The following is a 12,016-nucleotide window of genomic DNA, read 5'->3' on the forward strand; positions in this document are numbered from 1 at the left end:
AAGATATGGTTCTATAGTACTAGTAGAATTCAATTCCCCACTTACAATAATGAATAGAATAAACTAGACAGAAGATCAGTAAGTACATGAAAGATGAACAATTATAGGCCAATTGGACCTACTCCTCTAAAACTCAGAAGATACATTTTTCATGAGCAAGTAAGAAACATTATCCAAGATAAAGCGTATTTTAGGCCATAAAACAAGTCTTAATAAATTCAAAAGACTGAAAATATGCAGTCTTTTCACAGTGGAATGAAACTCTAAATCAACAACAGAAGGAAAAGTGATATGTCCACACATAGATAGAAGTGAAAGAATACACATTTAAACAACAAGTCAAAGAATACATTATAAGGGAAATTAGAAAATATCTTGAAGCAAGTGAAAATGAAAACATGACTCACAAGTGTCTTATGGAATGCAAAGAAAACAATGATAGGTGTCTATAACTGTAAAGGTTTACATATGAAAGGAAAAAAAAATTGCAAATAAAAAACCTAACTTTACACTTTGAAAAGGAAGAGTAACTAAACCCAAAGTTAGCATAAGGTAGGAAATAATAGAGGTTATAGCATAAATAAGTAATACAAAGATATAAAGACAATAGAAAAAAAAAAAAAAAAAACAATGAAACCAAGAGTTGGTTCTGCAAAATATCGAAATTGATAAACCTTTAGGTAGATTGAGTTTGAGAAAAGGACAAAACACATATAAAATCAAATGAAGTGGAAATTAATACTGCTTTTATGAAAAAGAGAAGATGATAAAAGTACTATGAAAAATTGTTCACTAACAATTTGTTTAACCTTGATGAAATGGACACATTTCTAGAAACTCACAACTCATCAAGATTAAACCATTATAAACCTATAATTGTAAGGAAATCAAAGGTTTCCTAACAAATTACAGTTGATCCTTGAACAGTGTAGTGATAGAGGATCCCTGTACAGTTGAAAGTTTGTGTAAAACTTTACAGTCATCCCTCCATATCCATGGTTCTGTATCAGTGGATTCAACCAACTATAGATTGTAGCATATATTTACTATAGAACAGTTGTTTTTCAGTTGCTCAGTCATGTCTGACTTTGCCATACCATGGAATGCAGTATGCAAGGCTTGGCAGTCTTTCACCATTTCCTGGACCTTGCTCAAAGTCATGTCCACTGAGTCAGTGATGCCATCCAACAATCTTTTCCTCTGCTGTCCCGTTCTCCTCCTGCCTTCAATCTTTCCCAGCATCAGGGTCTTTTCCAATGAGTTGGTGCTTCACATCAGGTGGCCAAAGCATTGGAACTTCAGGTTCATCATCAGTCCTTCCAATGAATATTCAGGACTGATTTCCTTTAGGATTAATTGGTTTGTTCTCCTTGCAGTCCATGGGACTCTCAAGAGTCTTCTCCAGCACAACAGTTTGAAAGCATCAGTTCTTCAGTGCTTAGCCTTCTATATGGCCCAACACTCACACCCATACATGACCTTTGGAAAAATCATAGCATTGACTATACAGACCTTTGTTGGCAAAGTGATATCTCTGCTTTTTAATATGCCATGTTATATGCCTTTTTAAGAGGCATGTCATAACTTTTCTACCAAGGAGCAAGCATCTTTTAATTTCATAGTTGCAGTCACCATCTGCAGTGATTTTGGAGTCCAAGAAAATAAAGTCTCTCACTGTTTCCATTGTTTGACCATCTGTTTGCCATAAACTGGTAGGACCGGATGCCATGATCTTAGTTTTTTGAATGTTGAGTTTTAAGTCAGATTTTTCACATTCCTATTTCACCTTCATTAACAGGCTCTTTAGTTCCTCTTCACTTTCTGGCATAAGGATGATGTCATCTGCATATCTGAGGTTGTTGATACTTCTCCCAGCAATCTTGATTCCAGCCTGTACTTCATTGAGCCCAGTAGTACTGTAGTACATATTTATTGAAAAAAAAAAAACAAAAGTCCACACAAGTGGATTTGTGCTGTTCATACTGATGTTGCCTTAGGATCAACTGTAGTGAAAAATCTCACAACAAAAAAAAAAGACAAAGGTCAGATGGCTTCACTGGTGAATTTTCTCATATATTTAGAGAAGAATTAACACTAATCGTTCTCAAAACCTTTCAAAATATTGAAGAAGTAACAAAAACCACACAAAGACACTATAAAAAAAACTACACACCGATATTCCTAATAAATACTGAATGCAAAAATTTTCAACATAATACTAGCAAATTGAATTCATCAGATTATTAATATGATTATATATCATAATAAAGTGGGATTTCTTCCTGGAATGAAACAATGGGTTATCATACAAAAATCAATCCAAGTAATACACTATATACTATACATGAACCAAGAACTTCCAGATGTTCAAGCTGGTTTTGGAAAAGGCAGAAGAACAAGAGATCAAATTGCCAACATCCATTGGATCATAGAAAAAGCAAGAGAGTTTCAGAAAAACATCTATTTCTGCTTTATTGACTACACCAAAGCCTTTGACTGTGTAGATCACAACATACCATGGAAAATTCTTCAAGAGATGGGAATACCAGACCACCTTACTTGCCTCCTGAGAAATTGGTATGCAGATCAAGAAGCAGCAGTTAGAAATGGTCATGGAACAAGGGCCTGGTTCCAAATTGGGAAAGGAGTACATCAAGGCTGTATATTGTCACCCTGCTTATTTAACTTATATGCAGAGTACATTATGCAAAATGCCAGGTTGGATGAAACACAAGCTGGAATCAAGACTGCCTGGAGAAGTATCAATAACCTCAGATAGGCAGCTGACACTACCCTTATGGCAGAAATTGAAGAACTAAAGAGCTTCTTGATGAAAGTGAAAGAGGAGAGTGAAAATGTTGGCTTAAAACTCAACATTCAAAAAATTAAGATCATGGCATCTGGCCCTATCACTTCATGGCAAATAGATGGTGAAACAATGGAAACAGCAAGAGACTTTATTTTTTTTGGGGCTCCAAAATCACTGCAGATGGTGACTGCAGCCATGAAATTAAAATATGCTTGCTCCTTGGAAGAAAAGCTATGACAAACCTAGACAACATATTAAAGGGCAGAGACATTACTTTGCCAACAGAATTCCATCTAGTTAAAGCTATGGTTTTTCCAGTAGTCATCTATGGATATGAGAGTTGGACCATAAAAAAAGCTGAGAGCTGAACAACTGAGGCTTTTGAACTGTCGTGTTGGAGAAGACTCTTGAGAGTCCCTTGGACTGCAAGGAGATCAAACCAGTCAATCCTAAAGGAAAGCAGTCCTTAATATTTATTGGAAGGACTGATGCTGAAGCTGAAACTCCAATACTTTGGCCACCTGATGCGAAGAGCTGACTCATTGCAAAAGACCCTAATGTTGTGAAAGATTGAAGGCAGGAGGACAAGGGAACAACAGAGGATGAGATGGTTGGATGGCATCACCAACTCGATGGACCTGAGTTTGAGCAAGCTCCTGGAGTTGGTGATGGACAGGGAAGCCTGGCGTGCTTCAGTCCATGGGGTCACAAAGAGTCAGACACGACTGAGCCACTGGACAAAACTGAACTGAACTGAATACACTACACTGGCAGAAAGAAGAGAAAAAAACACATATTCTCTCACCTAATGCACAAAAAGTATGTAACAGAATACTTTCAATCATCTTTTAATGATAAAAGCAGTAACCAAAGTAGGAACAGAATAAAACCAACTTAACATAATAAAGGCCAGATATAGAAAACCCAGATCTATCATACTCAATGAGGAAAGACTGAAGGCTTTCTCTCTGAGATCAAGAACAAGACAATAATAGGAATTTTCACCACTTCTATTCAACATAGAGAAATAAAATTCAAACACACTGGAACAGAAGAAATTAAAGAAGATACCATGAGGGAGAAAAATATCTCATGTTCCTGGGTTAGCAGACACAATATTATTAAGATGTCAATATCACCAAAGTGATCTACGGAATCTATGCAATGTCTATGAAAACCCCAACAACTTTTTTTTGCAGGAATAGAGATATCCATTATAAACCTATATCGAATCTTGGGGATTCAGAGCAGCCAAAATAATTTTGAAAAAAGATGAACAAATATTGAGGTTTAATACTTCTTGATTTCAAAACTTACTAGAAAGCTACAATAATAAAGAGTCTGGTGCTGGCACAGTGACAGATGTAATTACAAACGATATAGAATACAGAGCCAGAAATATACCTTCACATACATTGTAAAATAATTTTTGTGAATGAGGCCAAGACCATTCAATGAGGAAAGGACAGTCTTTTCAACAAATATTCATAGGAAAAATGGATATCCACCTGTAAAATAATGAAGTTGTATTTTTACCTTATTCCATATACAAAAATTAACTCAAATGGATCAAAGGCCTGAACATAAGAGCTAGAACTATGGAACTCTTATAAGAAAACATAGGGGAAATGTTTTATGACATTGAATTTGGCAAAGATCTTTTGGATATGACCCCAAAAGCACAAACTATGGAGAAAAATTGGATTCAATATTAAAAAACATTTGCATATCAAAGGGTGCTATTATCAGAGTGCAAAAGCAACCCATGGAATGAAAGTAATGATGTGCAAATCACATATCTGACTAGAGGTTAATATACAGAATATATAAGGAACTCCTATAACTTGACAGCAAAAAGACAAACAACCCAAATAAAAATGGGCAAAGAACTGCAATAGACATTTCTATAAAGAAGATGTACAAATGACTAATAGCACACATTAAGATGCTCAACAAAGCTAACCAATAGAGAAACCTAAATCACAAACACAAAGAGATACCACTTCAAATCCATTGGGATAGCTATGAAAAACAAATCAGTGCTGGTGAGGATGTACAGTAATTGAATTCCTTTTGCTTTGCTGGTGGGAATATAAAATAGTACAGCTTCAATGGAAAACAGTATGGAGGTTCCTTAAACATTTAAAAATAGAATTCATGATAAAGAAACTCTACTTCTATGTATACCCAAAATAATTGAAAGCAGAGGTTCAAACAGATATCTGTACACCTATATTCTAGCAGCATTTCTCATAGTAGTCAAAAAGTGAAGCAACCCCAATTGTAAATTGATGAATGAGTGGATAAAGAAAATGATGTGGTATGTACATATAATGTCATATTTTTCAGCTTTCAAAAGGAAAGGAAATTCAGATAAATGCTATAACTTCTATGAAACTTGAAGAATTATAAGGCTCAGTAAAATAAGCCAGACACAAAAGGATTATTTATGACTCCACTTTTATTAGGTACCTAGAATTATGAAATTCATAGAAAAAGTAAAAAGGTGGTTGCCAGGGACTGAGGTGAGGAAGGAATGGGGATTTATTGTTTAATGAGGATAGAGTTTCAATCTGAGGAAGTGAAAAAAGTTCTGGAGGTGGATGATGATAATGTTTCACAACAATGTGAATGTACTTAATGATATTGAACTGTGCACTTAAAAATGCTTAAAATGATAAATTTTATGTTATATATATTTTCCAAACTAAAAAAATAATCTGGCGTAATGAACAGGTGATCAATTATTACTTCGCTAACTCTGGAGAAAACTGATATGAAAAAGCTCCCTTTTACATATATCTAACTATAATATCCAATACTTTGGCTGCCAGATATGAAGAACTGACTCATTTGAGTCACTCAGTCATGTCTGACTCTTTGCGATGCCATGAACTGTAGCCTAACAGGTTCCTCTATCCGTGGAATTTTCCAGGCAACAGTACTCCAGTGGGTTGCCATTTCCTTCTCCAGGGGATCTTCCTGACCCAGGGATCGAACCCAGGTCTCCCACATTGCAGGCAGACACTTTATCTTCTGAGCCACCAGGAAAGCCCACATATATTTAACTATAATATCCAATACTTTGGCTACCTGATGTGAAGAACTGACTCATTGGAAAAGACCCTAATGCTGGGAAAGATTGAAGGTAGGAGGAGAAGGGGATAACAGAGAATACGATGGTTGGATGGCATCACCAATTCCATGGACCTGAGGTTGAGCAAGCTCCAGGAGTTGGTGATGGACAGGGAAGCTTGGCATGCTGCAGTCCATGGGGTCTCAAAGAGTGGTACATGGCTGAGTGACTGAACTGAACTGAACATTTGATACAGTAATTGACCTTCTTTATGTTTTGCATAATTCTTAAAATTTGTTTGCATCTGTTAGGAACCAATCTCTTGAAAAGCATTCCAGATATACACTGAGTAGCAGGGAGCTAATCATTTAGGATTAAACTTAAGGGGGGGGGGGAACTACCAAAAATCAATTATTCCTTGTAAGAAACAAAGTATTATCACTATCAATTATGCCTTTCAGAAGAAAAATAATAGTATTTGTATGCTTTCCTTTAGTCTTTTCTGCCTACATTTTATCCTATATATGACTGTTAAATCAATTTTCTCCAAACTATTTTTCATTGCAATATTCCATTTCTCCAAAATTTAATTACCCTTTTGTCTGCAAGATAAAATCCAAAAGTTTTCATCTTGATATTTCTGGCTATCAAAAATCTGGTATGTAATTGAATTTTTAATTGCTCTTCCAAATACCTTTAAGTTTAATGTCTCTGCTCATATCTGTGAAGCTTTCTCCTTTACTTTCATGGTTTGGGTTGTGTTTTTTCCTAGACCTGAAATTCTCTCCATTCTTTTTTTATGCCTACAAAGTTCACATTCTACCTGGTTCATGAATTTCTCTTGAAAGATGCCATCCATACTGATCTGTCTTCTGAATTCTGATAACTTAACTGACTGAAAATTTGTCACTTGGACTTAGGCTATTATCAACTGCTATGTTTGTGTGTATATATACATATATATAGGACTTCCCTGGTGGCTCAGACAGTAAAGCATCTGCCTACAATGTAGGAGACCTGGGTTCGATCCCTGGGTCAGGAAGATTCTCTGGAGAAAGAAATGCCAACCTACTCCAGTGCTCTTGCTTGGAAAACCTCATGGACAGAGGAGCGTGGTAGGCTACAGTCTATGGGGTCACAAAGAGTCGAACATTACTGAGTGACTTCACTTCACTTTATACATATGTATATATGTGTGTGTATATATATACACACACATATATAGTGTTTGTGTGTGCGTGCATTCTATCTTGAAAGGGAAAAGTGAAAATGTTAGTTGCTCAGTCGTGTCTGACTTTGTGATCCAGTGAACTGTAGCCTGCCAGTCTCCTTTGTCCATGGAATTTTCCAGGCAAGAATACTGGGGTGGATAGCCATTCCCTTCTCTAAGGGATCTTCCCAGTTTAGGAATAGAACATGAGTGATAAAGCTACAAAGTAATATGACTGACAAAAAATGTAGCACACTTTGTTCATCCAGATTAATGTCTCCCATTCAAAGAAGCTACCTGTGAGGAATTAAATACTTAATGCAATACAGTCATTGTTCAGAACATTATAAACACCTCTCTTTGGGATTTTTTTTCTGTTTATTTTGCAGTGATAAGTCTTGGAGTTGGTGATGGACAGGGAGGCCTGGCATGCTGCAATTCATGGGGTTGCAAAGAGTCGGACATGACTGAGTGACTGAACTGAACTGAACTGAAGCCTTTACCCTTAGAGAACTGATTCAATTTTTGAAACAGTGAAGTTGTGATTTGAGCCACTGAATAGTTGAGTGATATAGGTTGTAATAAAAATACATTTATTCTTACTTCTGTCTCACTTTATAGAGTGACTATTAAATGATAAAACAATGTATTCTTTTCATACACTTCTCATGATGAATCTGGAATGCATATGCAAGATTACTTCAAAATATTTTGAGCCTAGGAGTGAGGATAAAGTTTTTAAAAAAATTAAACCTCTGAAAGAATTAACACTTATTTGGAAGACTACTTTTTGGCAGCTTAAAAATCCTTCTCATTTCTGAAAAAAACAAATAATGGAATAAATAATGAATAAATAAAAATATTTTACCGTTCAACACAGGCAGAAAGTCTGGAGCAATGGTTAGAAGCAGGGGCATCATGACCCCCAACCACATATAAGAATCCATTGTATGTTGCAACTCCTACACCTCCACGTCTTTTGGACATTGGAGCACACAAACTCCACCTGTTAGTGTGTGGGTCAAAATATTCCATAGATTTAAGGCAGGAACTTCCATCACGTCCACCAATAGCATATAGCCTAGAATAAAGACAGAAGTATGTTTGTGTGTGTGTATATTTGTGCATAGAATGAAAGTGAAAATACACCGCACACAGCATTGAACTGTGTATTCTACTGTTGGGGGCCAGTGTGAGGCACTCCGCCCATGGCAAAGGTCATGAGGAAGGAGGCTCGACATACGCAAAGGCAGGATCGAACCTCAGGAGTCCCCCTGGAAATCCTCCCCCATAACCAGAGCCTGCCTACTTTACTACTTTGCACTCTCCCCTACACCTCTGACTTTATGGGGGGCTGTCCCCCACCACCGCTTTCGGAGAAGGAGTTAATTTAGATCTCCAGTTAATAATAATTCCTGGGCATGATAGGAGTGTTTCAACCTACAAACTCCTCTGAAGGTTCCCTAGCCTGCCTGACAGGCTTGTCTGGCCACATGTGATTGCTCACAGCTTCCCAACCATGAGAGGCACGAGATGCTTTAAACCTTCTAAAAACAGGTTCCTTAGAAAAGTTAGAAAACTATAAGTATAATGGGCTGATTAGAAATTGTATTGGTGAAGGGTTTTTCATTTGTTGAGCCAATGTTTTTTGCTAAGTCCCCTGCCCTTACACACATTAATGAATATATAGAAGAAATAAGTATTAACCTTTGATATTAATCACGTTAGACCTTAGGCTAAGTAAATTCTTTCCTTAACTAAAACCCACTGCACCCTCACCCTATAGGAATGTAACTTTATTTGGGTGGCATCTGTTTTAAGAATAATCACTCCTGGATAAATAAGTGTCCTGGTTGACTGACCGCTGTCACAAGGAGAGGGTCATAAATTGTCAGCAGGCCCCCCTGGCCAGAAGATGATGTAACACACCTAAGACTTCTGTATACATTTGTGTGAAGCACCTGACTTTAATAAAAGTCAGGACTACTGTCCCCACATGACTTTTGTATAACATCTCAGTGTATAAAAACAGACTCTGGAAAATAAAGAATTGGGATCAGTTCCTCGAAAGACTGGTCTCCCCATGTTGCTCTCTCTCTCACTCTGGCTGAGTCTCCATCTGGAGCACGGAACCCGCCATGCTTACTAATTATGCCCGGGCTTCTAAAATCCGACCCGGGAGGCCTCAGTGTCTCCTCTCCTTTGGGAGAACAGAAGGACGCCTGTGGCCTACGTAAGTGGTGCAAACTTCTTGTCTTGAAGTTTTATTTGTCTCCCGCGTAAACCAAGCTACTCAACCTCTTTTCTCCACCAAATTTTCCTACTGAGCTATCCTCATTCTATTACTCTTTATATCTTTGATGAATTAATAATTAAATAGGTCGCCGACGCCGTCCCCACTTCGAATACCCTGGATCAGCCGCGGCTGGACCCCGGCATTCTACTCCCTCAGGATTTTATAGTGAAAGGCCTGAATTTGTGAAGGCATTTGTTAAAGTCTACCTTACCCCAAGCTTACCTGCTTCATAATTTTTTTGAAAGTTTCTTTCATATAATAGATTAAAGGTTTATATGGGAAATAAACTACAGAGAAAGGAAAGAGATAACAAAAGCATTGGTAGTATTTGTCTACTAAACCACAATAAAGCTGAACATTTTTAAAGATGGTAAGATCTTTCCAAAACCCAAATCCAGGAACCTTACAATTTTAGCTAGATTTAATTGCCTAGCATTAAACTCTCTATTGCTTTAGTGAACTATTTTATTTAGTGTAAAAAAATTTGTAACTAAGAATATATTAATTTAACAAATAACTACAGGAATAGGATAAAACCTAAAAACCAGATTTTTTTTCTAGGAAGATATATTATCTATAACATTTCTCATAAATTTTAAAATGCCAATTTTTTTATATGTATTTATTTTTTAATATAAATTTATTTTAATTGGAGGCTAATTACTTTACAATATTGTACTGGTTTTGCCATACATTAATATGAATCCACCATGGGTGGATTAGCAGTGTTTTTAATTTGTTATTGTTGTTCAACTCTTTTGTGGCCTACTCTTTGTGACTCTATGGACTGTAGTACACCAGGCTTCCCTGTCCTTCACTATCTCCTGGAGTCCACTCAAACTCATGTCCATTGAGCCACTGATACCATCCAACCATCTCCTCCTCTGTCATTCCCTTCTCCTCCTGCCTTCAATCTTTCCCAGCATCAGGGTCTTTTCCAGTGAGCCGGCTCTTCACATCAGGTGGCCAAAGTATTGGAGTTTCAGCTTCAGCATCAGTTCTTCCAGTGGGTATTCAGGGTTGATTTCTTTTAGGCCTGGTTGGATCTCCTTGATGTCCAAAGGACACTCTTCTCCAGCCCCACAGTTCAAAAGCATCAATTCTTTGGCACTCAGCCTTTTTTATGTACCAGCTCTCACAACCGTATATGATTAATGGAAAAACCATAGCTTTGACTATACAGATCTTTGTCAGCAAAATGATGTCTCTGTTTTTTAATATGCTGTCTAGTTGTGTCATAGCTTTCCTTTCAAGGAGCAAGTTTCTTTTAACTTCGTGGCTGCAGTCACCATCCATAGTGACTTTGGAGCCCCCCAAAATGAAGTTTGTCACTGTTTCCATTTTTTCCTCACCTACTTGCCATGAAGTGATGGGATCAGATGCCATGATCTTCATTCTTTAAATGCTGAGTTTTAAGCCAGTTTTTCACTCTCCTCTTTCACCCTCATCAAGAGACCCTTTAGTTCCTGTTTGCTTTCTGCCATTAGAGTGCTATCATCTGCACATCTGAGGTTGTTGACATTTCTCCCAGCAATCTTGATTCCAGCTTGTGATTCATCCAGCCCAGCATTTTGCATGATATACTCTGTATACAGGGGGCTTTCCTTATAGCTCAGCTTGTAAGAATCATCCTGCAATGCAGGAGACCCACTCCAGTAGAATTGCCTGGATAATTCTATGGACAGAGGAGCCTGACAGGCTACATTCCATGGGGTCACAAAAAGTCAGACATGACTGAACGACTTTGACTTGACTTTGCACAGAAGTCAAATAAGCAGGGTGACAATACACAGCCTTGACATACTCCTTTCTCAATTTTGAACCAGTCCATTGTTCCATGTCTGTTCTAACTGTTGCTTCTTGACCTGCATACAGGTTTCTCAGGAGGCAGGTAAGGTGGTCTGGTATTCTTATCTCTTTAAGAATTGTCTACAGTTTGTTGTGATCCACACAGTCAAAGACTTTTGTGTAGCCAATGAAGCAGAAATAGATGTTTTTCTGACATTATTTTTAGCCTAATTTAAATTTAATCCCAATCAATAGAGAAGATCAACATTTATTAAACTATATGCCTATAACTGCCCTTCACACTCAGCTGTGAACAATATCAAGTTAGCAAGACAAAATTAAATTATTTAAATTCAATTATTTCAGCCTCTTCTGTAATAGGTAGGAGATCACTACTCAGTCACTGGATATCATTAAGGTTAGGCTAGAGACAATCAGATTTAGGAGAATTTTAAACCCTAAAACACTGTAAGTCTGGGTTTCCTGTTAACCAACAGACACTTCTTACTTTATGCTGCTGCTGCTAAGTCTCTTCAGTCGTGTCCGACTTTGTGCGACCCCATAGACAGCAGCCCACCAGGCTCCACCATCCCTGGGATTCTCCAGGCAAGAACACTGGAGTGGGTTGCCATTTCTTTCTCCAACGCATGAAGGTGAGAAGTGAAAGTGAAGTTGCTCAGTCGTGTCTGACTCTTCGCAACCCCATGGACTGCAGCCTACCAGGCTCCTCCACCCATGGGATTTTCCAGGCAAGAGTACTGGAGTGGGTTGCCATTGCTTTCTCCACTTACTTTATGCACAAGGTGCTAAAACACATCTGCATAAAAATTATATTGA

At 37.6% G+C, this 12,016-nt stretch overlaps 1 protein-coding gene across 1 annotated transcript in view; it reads right to left on the reverse strand.

Moving 5' to 3' along the window:
- Positions 1–12,016, reverse strand: part of KLHL4 (kelch like family member 4) — a 123,988-nt gene that overhangs the window by 16,173 nt on the left and 95,799 nt on the right. Inside the window, exon 9 of the mRNA XM_055564628.1 lies at positions 7,964–8,176. Within this exon, the coding sequence (XP_055420603.1) occupies positions 7,964–8,176 (213 nt within the window). The remainder of the gene's footprint in view (positions 1–7,963; positions 8,177–12,016) is intronic.

This window comes from Bubalus kerabau, chromosome X, assembly GCF_029407905.1.
Source record: "Bubalus kerabau isolate K-KA32 ecotype Philippines breed swamp buffalo chromosome X, PCC_UOA_SB_1v2, whole genome shotgun sequence".
Lineage (NCBI taxonomy): Eukaryota > Metazoa > Chordata > Mammalia > Artiodactyla > Bovidae > Bubalus > Bubalus kerabau.